Source organism: Bos grunniens, chromosome 10 (assembly GCF_055505025.1).
Source record: "Bos grunniens cultivar Pamir isolate PY7600 chromosome 10, Bosgru_T2T1.0, whole genome shotgun sequence".
NCBI classification, from domain to species: Eukaryota; Metazoa; Chordata; class Mammalia; order Artiodactyla; family Bovidae; genus Bos; species Bos grunniens.
Window position 1 is genome coordinate 14,517,969 of NC_141174.1, and position 21,723 is coordinate 14,539,691.

The 21,723-nt window shown below is 40.7% G+C and overlaps 1 protein-coding gene across 1 annotated transcript in view; it reads left to right on the forward strand.

Annotated features, from left to right (window-relative positions):
- Positions 1-21,723, forward strand: part of SPTLC2 (serine palmitoyltransferase long chain base subunit 2) — a 100,609-nt gene that overhangs the window by 18,957 nt on the left and 59,929 nt on the right. Inside the window, exons 2-3 of the mRNA XM_086319455.1 lie at positions 6,316-6,510; positions 20,937-21,091. Coding sequence (XP_086175581.1) covers positions 6,316-6,510; positions 20,937-21,091 — 350 coding nt within the window. The remainder of the gene's footprint in view (positions 1-6,315; positions 6,511-20,936; positions 21,092-21,723) is intronic.

The window sequence follows — 21,723 nt, forward strand, 5'->3', positions numbered from 1 at the left end:
GTTCATTTAAAAGACATAACAGTCCTTTGATTGCTGAGGCGTAATGGGTGGTTCATATTGAATTTTAGTTTTTAAAATAGTGTCTGTCCCAAGCTCTCCTCCAGGTGGGCACATTCTGTGGTGCTAAGGCAGGTCCTGTCCCCCTGCTGTCACGTTCAGTGGGAATGTGTGTGTTTGCTTTAAAAGAAATCATGCTTCTGTGATTTTGTGTTTATATCACAAACGTAGGGTTCCATTTTCCAATAATTACTTCCTCATTATTGCTTCATTGCATAGTTGCTTTGTTTGCTTTTATGGGATTCTTGAAACCTCTGCTCAGGATTATTCCTTCTAGTTATTTTACAATGAAATCCCCCTCCTTTTTTTTTCTTTTCTGAAAGGAAAGAGAATGCAATACCTTATCCAAATCTTTCTTTTGCTATAAAAGACACTCTTAGGACAATTAGCAAAATCTAAATAAAGTCCATATTAGTACTCTAGCAATGTCCTGATTTTGGTAATTGTCCTGTAGTTAGGTAAGAGGATGTCTTTGTTTTTAGAAGTACGCACTGAAGTACTAAAAAATAAAGATACATTATAACTGCTGCTGACTCACAAATGGTTCATGAAGAAAATTCCCTATTATTTTCTCTCTCCACACACACACACACACACTTCTTTTTTCCTGAACCAGTTGAGAGTAGGTTATATGCATTATGTCCCTTTACCTCTCTCTTAGCTCAGGCTTCTCTAACAAAATACCATAGATAGGGTGGCTTAAACAACAGATGTTTGTTTCTCACTATTCTGGAGACTGGGAGGTCCGAGATCAAGGTGCTGGCAGGCTCAGTTCTTGGGGAGGACCCTCTTCCTGAGGACCCTCTCTTCCTGGCTTGTAGACAGACACTTCTCATAGTATGCTCACGTGGCCTTTCCTCAGTGGGGATCTCTGCCTGCTCTTCTAAGATCAGATGGGCTTCCCTGGTGGTAAAGAATCTGCCTGCCAATGCAGAAGATGCAGGTTCGATCCTTGGGTTGGGAAGATCCCCTGGAGAAGGAAATGGCAACCCACTCTAGTATTATTGGGATTACTGGGAAATCCCATGGACAGGAGCCTGGCAAGCTACAGTCCATGGGGTTGCTAAAGAGTCAGACATGACTTAATGACTAAACAACAACAGTCACGTCAAGGGCCTCCCAGGTGGCACAGTGGTAAAGAACCCACCTGCCAGTGCAGGAGACACAAGAAAGAGTCTCAGGTTAGTTCCCTGGTCTGGGAAGATCCCCTGGAGGAGGAAATGGCAACCTGCTCCAGTATTCTTGCCTGGAAAACCCCGTGGACAGAGGAGCCTGGTGGGCTACAGTCCATGGGGTCACAAAGAGTTGGATATGACTGAACACAGTCACATCAAAAGGGCCCCACCCTTGGGACCTAAACAGATTTATCCCCCAAGGGCCCAGCCTTCAGACACCTTCACACAGAAAGGCTTAGGCCTTTAACATCTGAATGGGGGCAGAGACACCAACACTCAGCCCCTAACATTCTGCCCAAGGCCCTCCTGTGCGTGCTCAGTCTGTCAGTCACACCCAGCCCTTTGTGATCCCATAGACTGTAGCCCACCAGCCACCTCTGTTCTAAAAGTCATGTTTTTTCAGTTCAGTAGCTCAGTCGTGTCTGACACTGCGACCTCGTGGACTGTAGCACGCCAGGCCTCCCTGTCCATCACCAACTCCCAGAGTTCACTTAAACTCATGTCCCTTGAGTTTGATGCCATCCAACCATCTCATCCTGTCTTCCCCTCTCCTCCTACCTTCAATCTTTGAATCAAGCATTAGGGTCTTTTCAAATGAGTCAGTTCTCTGCATCAGATGGCCAAAGTATTGGAGTTTCAACTTCAGCATAGTCTTTCTAATGACTATTCAGGACTGATTTCCTTTAGGATGGACTGGTCGGATCTCCTTGCAGTCCAAGGGACTCTCAAGAGTCTTCTCCAACACCACAGTTCAGAAGCATCAGTTCTTCGGCGCTCGGCTTTCTTTGTGGTCCAACTCTCACATCCATACGTGACAACTGGAAAAACCATAGCCTTGACTAGATAGACTTTTGTTATCAAAGTAATGTCTCTGCTTTTTAATATGCTGTCTAGGTTGGTCATAGCTTTTTTTCCAAGGAGCAAGCGTCTTTTAATTTCATGGCTGCAGTCACCATCTGCAGTGATTTTGGAGCCCAAGAAAATAGTCTGCCACTGTTCCCATTGTTTCCCCATCTATTTACCATGAAATGATGACCAGATGCTATGATCTTCGTTTTATGAATGTTGTGTTTTATGCCAACTTTTTCAGTCTCCTCTTTCACTTTAATCAAGAAGCTTGATGTTTTCAGTCTTCTCTTTCACTTCCATCAAGAGGCTTCATCATGTTTTATGGTGTGTGCTTATAGTCTTGACTTAAAAAATTTTTATTTGCCTTTTTTATTTTAGGAAAAAAAATATTACCATTCAAGGAAATGTATCTTGCTATTAATTGGCATTCTTTTTTTTTTTTTAATATCCTAGATATTTATTTTCCAAATATTTTCTTCCATTCCATTGGTTGTCACTTCACTCTGATGATTGTTTCTTTTGCTATGTAGAAGCTCTTTAGTTTGATGCATACCCACTTATTTTTTTTTTTTAGCTTACTAAACCGATTTTATTTTTTAACTTAACAATAATGTATTGATTTTGCCATATATCAGAGTGACCCCTTGATGATTAGTACTAACAGTGTCACACTCTGGTCTGCTCAATGTAAAATCTTTTAACCTGGAGGGAATAAAATGCTAATTTTTTAAATTGCTTTGTTGTCAGTATAATTATCAAGTTAGAATGACTGAAAGGCTTCTTAGGAGCCCTCTTGTGGGGTGAATCCAGAATATAAAATAACCCTGTAAGGGCTTATAGCCTGTGTTACTTGAGAGTGAACTTGATCTCCAGTTCAGTTGAGACCAGAAAGTGTCAGATCTGAGTTCTAGGGGTGTCCTAACATTAATTGGGTAATCTCCGTAAGTTAATCCCTTCTGTGATAGAGCAAAGAGCATAATGTGCATTTTCATTTACAAATATTTGTTGAGCTGCAAGGTGCCAACTTTCTTTAATACATATAGTAATAAAAGGCCACTTCCCGCTTGACTTGCGGGATCTTAGTTTCCCAACCAGGAATTGAATCCGTACCTGTGGCAGTGAAAACACAAGAGTCCTAACCACTGGACCGCCAGGGAATTCCCAGAAGGAAACATTATTGAATACTTACTGTTTGTTCAGTTCAGTCGCTCAGTCATGTCCGACTCTTTGCAACCCCATGGACTGCAGCATGCCAGGCCTCCCTGTCCATCACCAACTCCCAGAGCTTGCTCAAACTCATGTCCATTGAGTCGGGGATGCCATCCAACCATCTCATCCTCCGTCGTCCCCTTCTCCTCCTGCCCTCAATCTTTCCCAGCATCAGGGTCTTTTCAAATGAGTCGGTTCTTTGCATCAGGTGGCCAAAGTATTGGAGTTTCAGCTTCAGCATCTGTCTGTCCAATGAATATTCAGAGTTGATTTCCTTTAGGATGGACTGGTTGGATCTCCTTGTAGTCCAGGGGACTCTCAAGAGTCTTCTCCAACACCAGTTCTAAAGCATCAATGCTTCAGCGCTCAGCTTTCTTTATATTCCAACTCTCACATCCATACATGACTACTGGAAAAGCCATAGCTTTCACGAGATGAACATTTGTTGACAAAATAATGTTTCTGCTTTTTAGTATGCTGTCTAGATTGGTCATAACTTTTCTTCCAAGGAGCAAGTGTCTTTTAATTTCATGGCTGCAGTCACCATCTGCAGTGATTTTGGAGCCTCAAAAAATAAAGTCAGCCACTGTTTCCCCATCTATTTCCCATGAAGTGATGGGACCGGATGCCATGATCTTCGTTTTCTGAATGTTGTTAGCACTTAATAAATCCTATCCTGAGTGCTAGTTGTACAGTGAACAGAAATCAACCTGGTGCTTTCCCTTATGGAATATTATACACATATTGGGTGATAACACCATTATTTTTATTTGAATCACGTCAGAGTTCACATTTAGCATTCAGATGGTAAAGAATCTGCCTGCAATGTGGGAGACCTGGGTTGGATCCCTGGGTTGGGAAGATCCCGTGGACAAGGAACTGGCAACCCACTCCAGTATTCTTGCTTTAATAATCTTGCCTGGAGAATCCCGTGGACAGAGCAGCCTGGCAGGCTACAGTCCACAGGGTCACAAAGAGTTGGGCACAGCTGAGCGACTCACACACACGTGCTTTGACTGAGGCCACGTTATAGAAGTTGCTTCACAGTTGAATCTCAGTTCACTAAAATGCATTTAATTTTATTAAATGAAGCTATGAGAGAATCACACAATATTTCAAAGCAAACTAAGGATTAAACTTCCTGCTTCCTGCTCAGTCCAACCAACTGTGTAAATTTACATAGTCTTGCTGGTTTGGGTGTGTCTGAAAATAAAGGCAAATGTCTTTTTTAAAGAGATCCACCCACAGCATTCCTGGCATATGTATCTCCACACATTTGTTAGAGACGTAGGAACTCTGAAAATTGCCTTACTTTTTATTCGTATGTTCTATTGAGAAAAAACAGTTTAAACAATTTCAGAGTTAAAAGGTGAGTTAGGTACTGGTATTCAAACACAGTGTTCTTACAGCAAAATATTTTTATAGTTTTTTTTTTTTTAAAGGGTCAGGATGTTATTTTTCTTGTGTTTTAAGTGATCTTGATTTTGCTTTGTCCAGCTTAATAGCTTGCTTACATGTTATTACTTTTAAACAATTTTTTAATCTTCAAATATTGACTTATTTTTAACTATTCTATTCTGAACACTTTACAGCTTTGCTCCTGCATAAAAGTTTACTATGCACTAGATGTTAACACAGACTTCCATCTCTCAGGAAGAGATGGATAAAGACCTAAGTCAGTTTTATGAATAGTTTTCAGAAGTTCTTTAGGCATCAAATTGAATTAGTACCAACAGATTCCATGTATCTTGCCTATGCAAATGTCTTTCCTCCATCAAATATAGTAATTTCTTCCCAAACTGTTCTGACTTGTAGCATTCTAGTAGCTTTCTCAAGCTAACATTCCCAGGATACAGAAATCTAAAATATATTTAGTCCTTGGATCAGGTTGCCTGAGAGGCCAAGAAAGAGTCTTCTATTCCTTTGGAATTCTTCTTAACTCGAGTACAGTGCTCAATTGAAAATATATGTTCCTGGTAAATTGTGATTATAAATTGTGATGGAAAGGGAAGCCTGGCGTGCTGCAGTCCATGGGGTCACAAAGAGTCGGACAAGACTGAGCGACTGAACTGAACTGAAATTGTGATTGACCATCCTCACAGCAGTTGGTTGTTTCAGAGTTAGGATTAAAAGTACATACAAACTACTTCAGTGGAAATTTACTCTAAAGCAACATTTCCATTAAAATTGAACAAAGAGTAAAAAGTTTTCACCTATGGGATCAAAAGTATAGTACCTTGGTGTTTATGTGTTAAAATTTGGATATCCCAAAAAAAGGAAGCTAGGCATAATCTTACAGTGTTTGGAAAGAGTCACTAGGTCAGGATGAAGGAGAACAGAATGATTTCAGGACTGTTACTGATCACTCTAACAGTTTTTCCCCTCGTGTTAGATTTCACTTTGCTTTATACAATGCTGGATCACTCTTATGTAAGCATTTGACTTTTGCACATAATTTATTTGTGTTAGCACTAACAACAAAGGCCAGTATAAACTGTGAGTTTTCATAGGGCCTCGTGGTGATAATTATTTGAAATGCTATGGCTTGATGACTTTAAGAATATAAGCTAGTAAAACATTTATGAATGTTTTATTTTATTCTAAAACTGAATTTACTTTTGATTATTTGTAAGCTAATATGCCTGTTTTCAGAACAGGCTTTCTCTTTGTCCATTTCTGTTTTCTTCATTAGAACAAAGAAAATTATGCATTCTCCAACTATACCATTTTAGGATCTCTTTCATAAAATAAAACGATAGAAATCAGTGTTAAGTGTTTTTCTTAGACAGTCCTTCTTCCCTTGTTTCTCTTTGCTGTTCATCTAAAATATATGTAACTTGAAACTTATTTCCATTGAAAAAAATTGTGCCCTGCTTAGAACTTAGTGGATGTTTGGATTTTTTTTTTTTTTTTTTGACAATTACTTAGAGAATTCTGAAGGTTACACATCTGTCGGGACTCAGATTTTAAGTAGTAATCTTTTGCTTACCATGACTGAAATAAACATTTTTAACTTCCCTTTTAGATACATCATGTTACAGAAAATGGAGGACTGTATAAAAGACCCTTTAATGAAGGTTTTGAAGAAACACCAATGCTGGTTGCTGTGCTTACTTATGTGGGGTATGGTGTCCTCACTCTCTTTGGATATCTTCGAGATTTCTTGAGGCATTGGAGAATTGAAAAGTGTCACCATGCAACCGAAAGAGAGGAACAAAAGGTAATTGTCAGTCTTTGATTCTGTAAATGGAAGCCTCTTATCTTGCTATTTTCACTGATTTTTTTTCTCTAGGCATTGGGTATACATTAAAATTTTAAAAAGTAATAATAATCTAGATGCAGTTAGATGAAAACATTCCACAAGGAAAGTGAGGACAAGAAATCAGAGGATCTAACATAATTTCATCATCACAAAAATCTATACTTACTTAATGGCTAAGAAAGCTGCAGTTCACAGGTTAAGCAATGTTTCCCAAGATGTGTGATGTTAGAACTGGCTTGTGGAGACGGGTCTGTTCACAGTACCGTATGGTGTCCCAAGTTGTGTACAGTCTTCAGGAAAGATCGTGTTCTTCAGAACACGTGTTGTGTTTTGTCATACACGTGTTGTACACTCCTGTCTTGTTCACAGGTCGCCTCTACTCCCCAAAACACAGACCCTCAAGCAGAATGTGACTGAGCTACTCTGTTTCCATGGAAGGCAGTCTTGTTTTAGTCATGGTAAACAGAGATGTAATGCTTGTCTCTGGGGAGGAGACCATCTTCCCCTCACCTCACTTTTCTCTGCATACTCCTTTGTGCCTCTGTAGTGAAGTATAATATGCATGTATTATCTGCTCTTTAAAAAATTGTTGTAAATCAGCTATACTCCAATAAAATACAAACAAACAAAGCCTAAGGTGTCTTGTACTAAGGAACAACAGTATGTTTTTTCTCAAACCAAAACTTTCGTTATGGGCATTTTTTAAGTTTTTCGATTTTATTATTTTAAATGATAAAAAATTTTCTTTTTCCCATAATAAATGTTTTTTTTTCCTTTTTCCATTGAAAAAAATAAGTAAATAGAATCAGAGTGAAATAACGTCCGATCTTGCAAAAAGCAAACTTGAGTGTTCTCGCATGGGAAGTATGGAGAGGGTGGCCCTCCAGGCCAGGGCATGTGCTCGATCAGAGAAGGGATTCGGAAGTTGGGCGCTTGTGGCCCACCGAACCTCTCACTTTCATGGGGCGGCGTAAGAGGAGCGAGGCAGACGTGGCGGCGGTGAGACCAGCACTGAGAGGGGACAGTGATACTGGGAGTAGATGGCGAGACGAGGGGAGGGGAATAAAGCGCCAGGAAACACGGGGGAGGAAAGGGCGTCCTCAGCTCCTAGGAGGCGGAAACCAGTCAGCATGGGGATTGGGGATCCTGAAACTGGGAGAGCTGAGGAGCCAGGCCCTCTTCTCTCAGTCAACCATGCTGTCCCCTCCCCAGCCCCAGAGCCACAAGCTGCCCTTCCTTGTTGCCCTAACTGACGCAAGCAAAACCCTGCTTTCTGAACTCTAGAACTCATTCTGAATGCCAGCCTAGAAAGTGCATGTGTGAGAAGCTGTGTTTGAATGTTTGGTAGGCAGCGAGAGGTCCTAGGCAGTTTTGAGCAGGGGAGTGACTGGAGAGTGTGCACAGCTGGTGTGTGCTTTCACAGTGTGATGGAAGAACAGATGAACCCGTGGGATGCATCTGAACTCCTTTGTGAAGGAGGACATTGTCTTCGGAACTTGTTTCACGTCTCCAGAGGGTAAATTGACTGTTTGGAAGCATTGGGACTGCCTGTGTGTGTACTTCACTTTGTGTAGAAGGATTGGAACACGTAGATTTTCTTCTTAAATCTGATTCTGTTGAGGAAACACAAACACTTCAAAATCATAGGCCTTTGCAAAGCACCGTGCAGGTAAATAGTACTTGGATTATATGCAGACGTAGAACAAAAAAGTAAGCTGAGTAGCACAGAGTGAATCAGGAAATAATTCTTGAAGGAAGTAACGGGAGGAAAAAAAAGAAAAAGGAAGTAACGGGAGGAAGTATGTAGAACAGAGGGGACATTTACCTATAGAGTTTGTTCATGGGACGACCGTACTCAGTCATTCAAATCCATTTCAGTAGGATTTTCATAGTAGATGGCATTAGCAGCTAAAACCTGAATTCTGCCATTTTCTTGTAACGGTTCAGCTTTTAGAAGGGAAGGAAGGTTTCTTTGGCTTTATGGTAGATCGTGTGCGTCTTCTTATGCTGGATTAGATGTAGTGAGAGGGATAGGCCATTTTTAAAGTGTTGGCACCGGAAAGAGGGGAGGGAAAGTACTTGCTTAGGATCGTAAAATGCAAATATAATGTTGTTACTTTCTTATTTTCCTGAGTGAGTGGTGCTTGTAACCACATCCTTATTTTTTCCCTCATTCCATTACAAAAGAGAGCCTCTTAAACTATTTATGTTAGTTCTTCTTTCTATGTTGCTTTGGGTAGAAATGAACCACACAGTCATGCTAGTAAAGGTGAGTTTTGCATAGGGGTGTTCTGTTTTACATAACTTGCATAAAATTGTTGGAATTCTTTACTGCTTGATTCTCTGTTACTAGTGGTGTTTTGGATGAAAATGTTTTTTTCTCAGTCTGATTTCTTTATTATGTGAAGTGAAGCTAGTAGTCAGAAACATGTATGTGATAGATAACAGTAAAAGCTTGAGTTAATAAAAATGTTCCAACATCTAAATAGGAAATACCCAGAAGTCAGGGGCAAATCATGGTGGGTAGTTACCACACGGGCTTCCCTGGTGGCTCAGCGGTAAAGAATCTGCCTGCAGTGCTGGAGACTCAGGTTCAGTCCCTGCATCAGGAAGATTACCTGGAGGAAGAAGTGGCAACCCACTCCAGTCTTCTTGTCTGGAGAATCCCCATGGACAGAGGAGCCTGGCGGGCTGCAAAGAAGCGGCCACAGCTGAGCGACTAAGCGCAGCACATCGCCAGTTAACAATGTCGTGATAGTTTGAAGTGAACAGTGAAGGGACTCAGCCATATATATACTTGTATCAGTCTCCTCCAAACTCCCCTCCCATCCAGGCTGCCACATAACACTGGGCCAGAGTTCCGTGTGGTCTACAGTAGGCCCCTGTTCGTTATCCAACACTTTTTTTTCTTCTAATGCTTGTTTATTCATTTAATTTTGTCTGTGCTGGGTCTTCGTTACCGTGGGAGCTGCTGTCTTCTAGTTGCAGTGCTCGAGCCTCTTGCTGTGTGGCTTTTCTTGTTGGGGAGCACAGGCTCTAGGGCTTTAGGGCTTTAGTAGCTGTGGCACGTGGGCTCAGTAGCTGCAGCTCAGGTTCCAGAGCACGGGCTCAGTTGCCCGGCAGCATGTGGGATCTTCCCTCATCAGGGATCAAACTTGTGTTTCCTGCGTTGGCAGGTGGATACTTTACCACTGAACCTCCAAGGAAGTCCCCTGCTTTTTTGTTTTTTTTTTAAACAGCTTTATTGAGATATAATTCATATACCATGAAGGGCACCTGTTTAAAACGTACAGTTGAATGATTTTTATTACTATTTACAGAAAACATACAGCCAGCACCATAAGCTAATCTTAGAGCGTTTTCATTATCTGAAAAAGGAACCCATATGCAATAACAATCTCCCTTCCTCCCTCACCCCACGCTTAGTAGCCACTAATCTACTTTCTGTCTCTAAACATTTCATATAAATGGGATCATACAGTGTATAATTTTTTGTGTCTGGCTTCTTTCACTTGGAATGTTTTTGGAATTCATCCATGTATAAAAAGTGAAAAAAAGTGAAAGTGTTAGTCGCTCCATTGTGTCTGACTCTTTGCAACCCCATCGACTGTGCCCACCAGGCTTCTCTGTCCATGGGGTTCTCCAGGCAAGAGTACTAGAGTGGGGTGTCATTCTCTTCTCCAGGGGATCTTCTCGACTCAGGGATTGAACCCGGGTCTCCTGCATCACAGGTAGATTATTTACTGTCTGAGCCACCAGGGAAGCCCCATGGTGTAGTATTTCAATTATTCATTTTTTTTTTGCTAAATCACATTTCATGGTATAGAATAGTTGTCTGTTTTTATTTCTTCTAGGGATTTCTCACTGGGCATCTAAATCTAGAATAAACCACAGAAATGTCACCACTTTCCCCTTTTGCACTAGTGATGTTACTAGGTTTGCAAGAGTTTCCCTGTCACCTATTAGGCTTTTTTGTTTATAGCAACAATGTAGCTTTTTTTAGAAAGTTTTTTTGACTTTTGAATCTTGAGGTCTCTGTTTCGTTATTTAGCTGTTCTTTGCATTCAGCAGTTTGAAACTGTTTTTACTGTTAACTCAGGATGTGGAAGTTTAAAAAACAGGTGTCCTATCCCCTATGCTCAGTCATTCCAAGTTTAAATTGAGTATCGTTGCAGTGTCAAACTGGCAAACCGATTTCAAAATGCTTATTATGATAAAGTTTAAAAACAATAATAAAATTCATAGGTCCCAGAGATTGCCTGTAAGCCCTCAACAGCTCTTAGATCCCAGTGTAAGAAACCATGTTGAGGTTTCCTTAGATTTCAAGCTATATTTTGGTTTTGTTGCTTCTCATTAGAACCTTTGGAAAATGCCTTAACATCTTTGGTAGTAGATGACTGAAAATGTAAAAGAACAGTCTTCTCTACCTAAGTGTGGCTGTCCAGGCTGTCCAGTAGAGCTGGTCATGGATAACACAGGCCAGTGCTCTGCTCCTGGTCACTGCACAGTCAGTGCTGGCGTCTGGGATTCCTGAGTCAGCTTGGCCTCAGTTTGTCCTATATCACATCATTGCAAGTAGCATAGATGGTTATTTCTCCCATCTCAGGAAAAAACCTTCTCTCGATCCTTTCTCCTCATTTACGGCTCCTTTCTTCTTTTAAAGCAGAGTTCTTCAGTGTAGCAATGTCTTTCTTTCTGCTTTCCACTGAACCCACTCCAGTCCAGATTTTGCCCCAACACTTCAACTGAAACGACTCCCATATTGCAACGTCTTAGTCCTTCTCAGTCTTCGTCCTGTTTGGCCTCTCAGCATTTGACCCGGTTGGTCACTCCCTCCTTCTGAAGCATTTTGCTCACTTGTTTCCTAGACCCGATTGCCTGTTTTCCCCCTGTCTTTCTGGCTGTTTTCTCTCATCCTCTCCTGCTGCATCCTCGTCATTTGCCCACCTTCTCAGTGTGGATGTAGGTGTGGCACAGGCTTCATGCTTAGTCCTCTTCTCCTCTCATCTGTACTCACTCTCTTGGTGATTTCATCTGCTGTTTTGGTTTTCAGTGCCCCTCTGTACGACGAGAATGTCTAAATACATGTCTCTAGCACTGTCTCCTTCAGTGGGCTCTGCACTGTGTAGGTAGCTGCCCACTTGGCATCTCCACATAGGCCCCGCAAACTCTGCTTGTCTAAAACTGAGCTGACATACCCTTCTCTAATCAACCAGCAGTCTTCCCTATCTCCGTGAATAACAGTTCTCTTCTTCCAGTTGCTTAGGCTTTGGAGTTACTCCTCTGTTCTTCTTTTTGGCATATGCCTTTTGTGGTCCATTAGGAAATTCAGACTTCACCCCTTTTAATCAATCTTAATTTATCACCTGCTGCTGCTGCTAAATCGCTTCAGTCCTGTCCGACTCTGTGCGACCCAATGGACGACAGCCCACCAGGCTCCCCTGTCCCTGGGGTTCTCCAGGCAAGGACACTGGAGTGGGTTGCCATTTCCTTCTCCAATGCATGAAAGTGAAAAGTGAAAGTGAAGTCGCTCAGTCGTGTCCGACCCTCAGCAACCCCATGGACTGCAGCCTACCAGGCTCCTCCATCCGTGGGATTTTCCAGGCAAGAGTGCTGGAGTGGGGTGCCATTGCCTTCTCCGAATTTATCACCTACGCATAATTTATTGTTTACTTAGCCTCTCACTCCTCTGCTCCAGGCACACTGGTCTCTTTGCATTTCCTTCAAGGTTCTAAGTAAGTATACTCTTGCCTCGATGCCATTGCACTTGCTGTTCACCTGCCGGGAAAGCTCTGCCCCAGGTAGTCTTGTGGATGGTTTCCTTGCTTTCTCTTCCTCATTGTACCCTGGCCACCCTAGCTAAGTTTCAGCATGATGCTAGCATTTTACATCCTGCTTCTCTGTTTGATTTTTGTTTTCATTAGCACTTTCACTACTGACATACTTTATATTTTATACATGTGTCTTGTTTCAATATCTGTTTCTTCCACCAAAGCATAAATTCCACAAGGGCAAAGAGTATTACTTTCTTTTTGTTCACTGTATAATCGGTGCCTGAAAGACTGCTTGGCACATGTTAATGTATCATATTACACATTCAGTTAAGTGTCTAAGAGGTAAGTGCTAAGATGTGAGTGGTGGTAATAATTACAGTGAAAAGTTCTGGGCTTTGAACTGATGTATTCACAGTCCTGTGTGTGTTTGTGTGTGTATGTATACATATTCAGATGCAGACACACAGATGACCCACTTTTAGAGAAAACAAATGTCTCTAATCTTGAAATCTCATTTTATGCTTTCACTGATGTTACAGAAAGAGCAAGGAAGTGACCTCCTATAACATTAAAAACATGAAAGAACACACAGTAAGTAACGTGATTTACATGAATAATAGGGAAGGCTCTTGACCACAATTCAGAGATTTTAAAGTCACTAGCTTAATACTTTTCTCAGGTTATTTCACCTGATTGTCTTCATTAAGTAGAGCTAGAGATGACATTGTTAGTTTATAACACCCCTAGCCACATAATGTTTTTTTTTAAATTAATTTTTATTGGAGTTCCTTTACAATGTTGTGTTAGTTTCTGCTGTACAGCAAAGTGAGCCAGCTGTGCATGTGCATATATTCCCTCTTTTGGATTGCTTTTCATTTTTGTTACTTCTTCAGGTGGGAATTATATAGGATTTTCAAATTCTCTTAATTTAAGTATTGAAACAATTTTGTCATGCTTCAGCTATCTCTGGACATACCTTATGAGGTTATTTCCTTCTCTAGAAAAGGAAGTGTTGCCAAAATAAAAATTTAGACCATAAAGACTTTTTATCATTAGCCTGTCTCTGATATGCGGTATCCTCTTTGTCATGCTTCCTAGGTGGCTCAGTGGTAAAGAACCCACTTGCTAATGCAGGACCTGCAGGGATTTGACCCCTGGGCTGGGAAGATTCCCTGGAGGAGGAAATAGCAAACTCACTCCAGTGTTCTTGTCTGGATAATCCGTGGATGGAGGAGGGGGTGGGTGGGGGGGTAGTCCGTGGGGTCTCAGAGTCAGACATGACTGAGCACACACACAGTCAGTCATCCTGTTTATCACCATGAAATGTCTTAACAGTACTGTAGTAACCCATAAACAGCATTCAGTTCAGTTCAGCTGCTCAGTTGTGTCCCGACTCTTTGTGACCCCGTGAATCGCAGCACACCAGGCCTCCCTGTCCATCACCAACTCCCAGAGTTCACTCAGACTCACGTCCATCGAGTCAGTGATGCCATCCAGCCATCTCATCCTCTGTCGTCGCCTTCTCCTCCTGCCCCTAATCCCTCCCAGTATCAGGGTCTTTTCCAATGAGTCAACTCTTTGCATAAGGTGGCCAAAGTATTGGAGTTTTAGCTTCAGCATCAGTCCTTCCAGTGAACACCCAGGACTGATCTCCTTTAGGATGGACTGGTTGGATCTCCTTGCAGTCCAAGGGACTCTCAAGAGTCTTTTCCAGCACCACAGTTCAAAAGCATCAATTCTTTAGCACTCAGCTTTCTTCACAGTCCAACTCTCACATCCATACATGACCACTGGAAAAACCATAGCCTTGACTAGACGGACCTTTGTTGGCAAAGTAACGTCCCTGCTTTTGAATATACTATCTAGGTTGGTCGTAACTTTCCTTCCAAGGAGTAAGCGTCTTAATTTCATGGCTGCAGTCACCATCTGCAGTGATTTTTGGAGCCCAAAAAAATAAAATCTGACACTGTTTCCACTGTTTCTCCATCTATTTCCCATGAAGTGATGGGACCAGATGCCATGATCTTCTTCAGTTTTCTGAATGTTGAGCTTTAAGCCAACTTTTTCACTCTCCTCTTTCACTTTCATCAAGAGGCTTTTGAGTTCCTCTTCACTTTCTGCCATAAGGGTGGTGTCATCTGCATATCTGAGGTTATTGATATTTCTCCTGGCAATCTTGATTCCAGCTTGTGCTTCTTCCAGCCCAACGTTTCTCATGATGTACTCTGCATATAAGTTAAATAAACAGGGTGACAATATACAGCCTTGACGTACTCCTTTTCCTATTTGGAACCAGTCTGTTGTTCCATGTCCAGTTCTAACTGTTGCTTCCTGACCTGCATATAGGTTTCTCAAGAGGCAGGTCAGGTGGGCTGGTATTCATCTCTTTCAAAATTTTCCACAGTTTATTGTGATCCACACAGTCAAAGGCTTTGGCATAGTCAATAAAGCAGAAATAGATGTTTTTCTAGAGCATTTTTAAAGCAAAGGTTTCTGGTGTGTAGCCTTCAGTTTCAGTGGCCGAAGGTTTGGAAGCACCCTGATGTTTCCCGAATAGCTACGTGCCTTAGTGTCAGCAGACACAGTGGGTTTTCTTGCGGTCAGATGTTAAAGCAAATTGAGTTACATGCTGTTGAGCCAGGCAGTTCAACAGACTTTGTCATGTAAAACTTCTGTGTGAGATTTATTGAAAAATGCTCTTTCCTTTACTTTTTAACCTGTTTATTGGTTATATATAACCAATATATACATATGTACACCACACATCTTGAAAGGTTAATAAAAAAGTGGATGTGGTTGTAATGAGTGCTTATATAAGTGAGCAGTGATGAAACTACCACCTTAGAGGTAACACATTGCTGTCACGTCAGAAACCGCACCCCCACATGTCGCTTCTCAGTCCTGCCTTTTCCCTCTCCCTTAGGCTAGCGATTGTCTTGACTTTTCTTTATGGTTTTATCATCTGCATGTATATCTATAAGCAATACAATTTAGTTAAGCCCAGTTTTGAACATTCTATAAATGGATTTGCATTGTGTGTATGTTTTGTGCCTTAGTTTATGTATTCAGCATAGGATTCAGCTGTCTTATGGTGTACTTCTGCTTCATTTGTTTTCATCGCTGAATAGAATCCCAATGTAAGAGTATAACTAATAAAGTTTATCTACTCTAGTGTCAGTGGACATTGAGGCTTTTTTTTTTTTTTTCCAGTTTTTGTCAGTGACTCATAAAGCTGCTGTCAGCTTTCTAATATATGTTTCCTGAACATGTATCTATGAATTTCTCAAGTCTTAGAATACATGGGTTATAGAATATGCATGTCTTCAACTTTACTAAATAGTAACAAACTTTTTCAAAGTGATTGTACTATTTTTTACACTTACCAGCTGTGTTTGAGAGTTCTCATTGTTCCACATCCTAACCAACAATTACTATTGTCAGAATTAAATTTTTTTTTTTTGCCAGTTCTGGTGTATTTATGTCTGGTATCTCATTGTAGTTTTAATTTGCATTTCTCAATTGCCCAATTAAGCTAAACACCTTTGCATTATGTTTAATGATTATTTGATGTTTCTATTTTGTGAAGTGCCAGTTAAAATCTTTGGCCTGTTTATCTCTTGGCTTTCTGTTTTGTTTTGTTTTTTTCTTAGCTGTTTATAGGAAATTTTTATGTCCTCTAGAAGACATTTTACAATTGTCTAAGCCCATTTTGTGACTTGTCTTGCCACTCTGTGTATATCTTTTTTAAAAAACTTATTTGTTTTTGATTGAAGAATAATTGCTTTACAGTATTGTGTTGGTTTCTACCAAACATCAGCGTGAATCAGCCTTAAGTTTTCTGTGTGTGTCTTTTAATGAACAGAAGTTCTTTTAAAGTAAGCAGATCTATCCGTCTTCCTTTATGAATAGTGCCTTTGTACTTTGTTTAAGGTATTTTGTTCTAAGTCTGTGAATTTGTTTTCCTGTTTTCGTTGCGTTTTAAATAATAAATATACATCAAATCACATGAAAATACCAATATTTGACCATTTTTGAACTGCTAAAATGATAATTTCAATGTGATTCAGTCTAATAAGATAAAGAAGGAAGAGCATATATCTGGACATAGTATAGATGTGTAAAGGTGTATAATATGGCTGTATATAATATGGTTGGTAAGTTAAACTTAGGTTGTGATAGAAATTATTAATTCTTTAAAAATTGCTTCCCTGTGCTATAATTAGTACCTATTTTACCTATTTTTACATGAGAGAAATAAACTAGCTGTCAGAAAGTGGGCCCCTGGCTTTTGACCTCTGCAGTTCAAGTAAAACATTCCCTCAGGGATTCTTGTCATCTGTGTCACTTACTTCCGGTGGCTGAAAGACTGGTTTGAACGCAGAATAAGCACAGGCTTGTTCAGCCATTTTTCTATATGGATGTATGTACCCGCACATGGCCCCATTATTCGGCTTTTCAGAGAAAGCTTCTTTGTCATGGGGCCAAAATCCTTTTATACAGTATATGCTGGAGTTTTATTTCTTTATTTTTTAGCTGCATTGTGCAGCTTATGGAATCTTAGTTCCCCAACCAAAGACTGAACCCAGGCCCAACAGCAGTGAAGCCCCGAGTCTTAACCCCTGGACCACCAGGGAATTCCCTGGAGTTTTGTCTTGAGACATTTGGGAAATGCTAGCTTTGCAGCCGGAGAAAGCAATGGCAGCCGACTCCAGTACTCTTGCCTGGAAAATCCCATGGACGGAGGAGCCTGGTAGGCTGCAGTTCATGGGGTTGCTACGGAGTCGGACACGACTGAGTGACTTCACTTTCACTTTTCACTTTCATGCATTGGAAGGAAATGGCACCCCACTCCAGTGTTCTTGCCTGGAGAATCCCAGGGACAGAGGAGCCTGGTGGGCTGCCGTCTGTGGGGTCGCACAGAATTGGACACGACTGAAGCGACTTAGCAGCAGCAGCTTTGCAGCCATCGCTTATTATAGCCTGTCTCTCACACTGCCGATGAACTGCAAGCTCAGCTTTTACTCCTCTACCCCCAATGTGGCTCTTATTTATTGTGTTGGAGAAAAGGTTTGTTTGGTTTTTCCTGGCTCTAGTAGCACTTAGTTGTCTTTAACTCATTCAAAAATTTTGTTAGATTGTATTGTGACAGGTGTTATATCAGTGTGCATTTTAATAAAATTATCAAAATTGCTGAATTTTTGTGTAGCTATTTAAATATTGAAGATGGAAGAGAAAAGAAAAACATTTTCTCCATGTTGAGAAAAGAAAGTGGAAGTGTTAGTTGTTCATTTGTGTCTGACTTGCAACCCTTGGACTGTAACCCACCAGGCTCCTCTCTGTCCATGGAATTTTCCAGGCAAGAATAGTGGAGTGGGTAGCCATTCCGTTCTTCAAGGGATCTTCCCAACCCAGAGATCAAACCCTGGTATCTTGCATTGCAGGCAGATTCTATGTTTTATTATTTCAAGAAAGGTAAAAATGCAGCTGAAACACACAAAAAAATATTTGTATGGTGTACAGAGAAGGTACTTATCTATCAAAAGTGGTTTGTGAAGTTTCATGCTGGAGATTTTTCACCAGATGATGCTTTACCATCGGGGAGACCAGTTGAAGTTGATTAACTAATGTGTCAAATCGAGACATTAATTGAGAACAACCAACATTATAGCATATTAAAAAGCAGAGACATTACTTTGCCAACAAAGGTCCGTCTAGTCAAGGCTATGGTTTTTCCAGTGGTCATGTATGGATGTGAGAGTTGGACTGTGAAGAAAGCTGAGTGCCGAAGAATTGATGCTTTTGAACTGTGGTGTTGGAGAAGACTCTTGAGAGTCCCTTGGACTGCAAGGAGATCCAACCAGTCCATCCTAAAGGAGATCAGTCCTGGGTGTTCACTGGAAGGACTGATGCTGAAGCTGAAAGTCCAATACTTTGGCCACCTCGTGCAAAGAGTTGACTCATTGGAAAAGACCGTAATGCTAGGAGGGATTAGGGGCAGGAGGAGAAGGGGATGACAGAGGAAGGCTGGATGGCATCACTGACTCGATGGACGTGAGTCTGAGTGAACTCCGGGAGTTGGTGAGGGACAGGGAGGCCTGGCGTGCTGCAATTCATGGGGTCACAAAGAGTTGGACACAACTAAGCAACTGAACTGAACATCATATCACACAGGAGATAGGTAACATATTCAAAATATCCAGATAAAGCGTTGGAAATAATTTACACCTGCTTGGTTATGGTAATCACTTTGGTGTTTGGATTCCACATAAGTGAATAAAAACCTTCTTGACCATGTTTCCACACGTGCTTCTCTACTGAAATATAATGAAAAGTTCCATTTTTATAACAAGCTGTGATGGGCAATGAAAAGTGGATACTATACAATAATGTTGGAACGAAAAGAGATCATAGGGCAAGCGAATTGAACACCAAAGGCTTTGTTGGTCTTCATCCAATTAATTCCAACAAGTATTGCTTCCTCTTAGAGCAACTGAAAGCACTTGACAAAAAGCATCTGGAATTAGTCAACAGAAACTGCATAATCTTCCGTCAGCATACTGCAAGACTGCATGTTTCTTTAATGACCAGGCAAAAACTGTTACAGCTTGGCTGGGAAGTTCTGATTCATCTGTCATATTCACCAGACATTGCACCTTTGGATTTCCATTTATTTCGAACTTTACAAAATTCTCTTAGTAGGAAAAATTTCAACCCCCTGGAAGACTGTAAAAGGCACCTGGAACAGTTCTTTGCTCAAAATGATAGAAAGTTTAGGGAAGGTGGAATTATGAAGTTGCCTAAAAAATAGCAGAAGGTAATGGAACAAAATGGTGAATATGTTCAGTAAAGTTCTTGGTGAAAATGAAAATATTTTTTATTTTTAAGAATCTGCCTGCAGTGCAGGAGACCCCAGTTTGATTCCTGGGTCGGGAAGTTTGGTTGTATGCTCAGATGGTAAAGAATCCACCTGTAGTGCTGGAGACCTGGGTTCGATCCCTGGGTTGGGAAGATCCCCTGGAGAAGGGAAAGGCTACCCACTCCATTATTCTTGCCTGGAGAATCCCCATGGGCAGGAAAGCCTTGCAGGCTACAGTCCATGGTGTCACAAAGAGTCGGACACAATTGAGTGACTAAGCACAGCACAGACCCACTTCAGTATTCTTGGGCTTCATGGTGGCTCAGATGGTAAAGAATCCACCTGCAGTGCGGGAGACCTGGGTTCGATCCCTGGGTTGGGGAGATCCCCTGGAAAAGGGTGTGGCATCCCATTCCAGTACTGTTACTTGGAGAATCCCCAAGGACAGAGGAGCCTGGTGGGCTGTAGTCCCTGGGTCGCAAAGAGTTGGACACGACTGACGAACTAAGCACACAGCACACAAAAAACTGAAGAAGCTTTTTGGCCCACCGAATATTTGAGTAGTAAACTTCCAGTTGTGACAGACAGAGCATCTGTGGATATTTTCTCTTCAGTTCAGTTCAGTTCAGTCGCTCAGTCATGTCCGACTCTTTACCAGTTGCAGGGGAGATGGTATCAGGTACCACAAATTCCTGAGAACTTTGTGACTTTACTTCAGCTTTATTTAAGGAGATTTTTATCTACTGTGAGGTTTATTTATTTAGTAGGCACTTTAGAGTCCAGTGTCCTAGAAGGTTGTTAATTTTAAAGTTTTATGTAGAGCCTTCTTTAGCAGTGAAAATCTTTTACAGAATAAGGCTTAAAGTTTTAATATTTTTGATTAGCTTATTTAAAAGATTAATTTGGGTTGGCACCAAGCCCAGATCTGAGGGCTAGAAGCTCAGTAGTTTGCTGACTGTTGTGAAACTCTGGTACAGTTTTCTTCTGTTTTGTTTACCAATTACCCTCAGGTAGACCTCATGTGGTCTGGTCACTCTGCTCTGAGCAGAACATTATGTCTTAATTAAAGCTCCACTGTGACTGTATTTTTTACAGACTTAGAATTTAGCATAACTTATAAGGGAGATCTTTAAAGTCTAAAGTCTTGATCATGGAAATTCATTTTGAGATTTTTTTAAAAACTCCCATCCAAGGAAAGAAACCTAAGACATGTGTCTTTCTATAACCTACCTTTTAGTTTTTCTTATTTATAATTCTTCTTTGGATTAATTTCCTTTTGATCCTTGAAAATATGCAGAGAATGGAATCTGAATTTTGGAATTATTTTTCTTGGTTGAAATTGGAATTATAGGATTTTATGGCATTTCCCCTAATACATTATGGGGCAGAGATGGAGCAGAGTACAGTGTTATTAAGGTTATTAGAAGGGAAAATCATTTATTGACAGAATTGTACAACTAAGTTTTATTTTTATGAGGTCTGCTTTACGAAGTTAAATTCTTTGACCCTACTTTCATGCAATCGTGTAGTGACTTGCAACCATTTTCTTAGAGCTCATCGGTCAAAGCTAAGTGATTTTTATCTGGTTGAGTTGTTTTAAAACAACAGAAAGAATGGATGCCTTCCCAAATGTTTTCCGTATCAGTTTATTCTGAATAGCTGACCTCTCCTTCTAAAGTGCTCTTGTACTATGAAAAGAGAAGTTGTGCAGAGAAATTCAGTTAAACATATGGCATCTCACCATTCGTTGGCAGGACTTTGTGTCATTGTACCAGGATTTCGAGAACTTCTACACGAGGAATCTCTACATGAGGATCAGAGACAACTGGAACCGGCCCATCTGCAGTGTGCCTGGAGCCAGGGTGGACATTATGGAGAGACAGTCTCATGACTACAACTGGTCCTTCAAGTGAGTCTTGGTTGGGAAATTATTTCAGTGGATTTCTTCACCTCAGAAGATTTTCTGTTGCAGTTAGAGTATTCTGTCAAAGCAGGAGTAGAAGTATTGAGAGTACAATACAGCATGATTAACTTTCTTGCATGTTGTTCATTGTTTTGGAGATTTTTAAAATGCATCTCTCTGTGACATCTGCCACTGTTGGATTATAACTGAAAAAAAATTGGACTTACTGAAAAGAACACACACAAAGAAAAATTGTCCTTTTTGTTGGGCCGTTTAGTAGAGTCAAGTGTCTGAATTTATTTATGGATATTTTGATTTCTCAGATGATTCAAGGAGTGTTTTTACTTAAATGGATTGAACTGTTTAGAAAACCAGTTTTTTTAATTGGAGGATAATTAGTTTCTGCCATACATCAACATGAATCAGCCATAGGTATATATATATGTCCTCTCCCATTTGAACCTCCCTCCATCTCCCACCCATGCCAGTGCTCTAGGTTGTCACAGAGCACAGATTAGAAAATTTTATATATTGATAAAATTTTGTTTATATTGTGCAAGCTTTTCATGGTTGTATGGTCATTATTATTATCTTTTTTTTAAAAGATAATACAAATAAAGTGAAGGTCTCCTATGAGA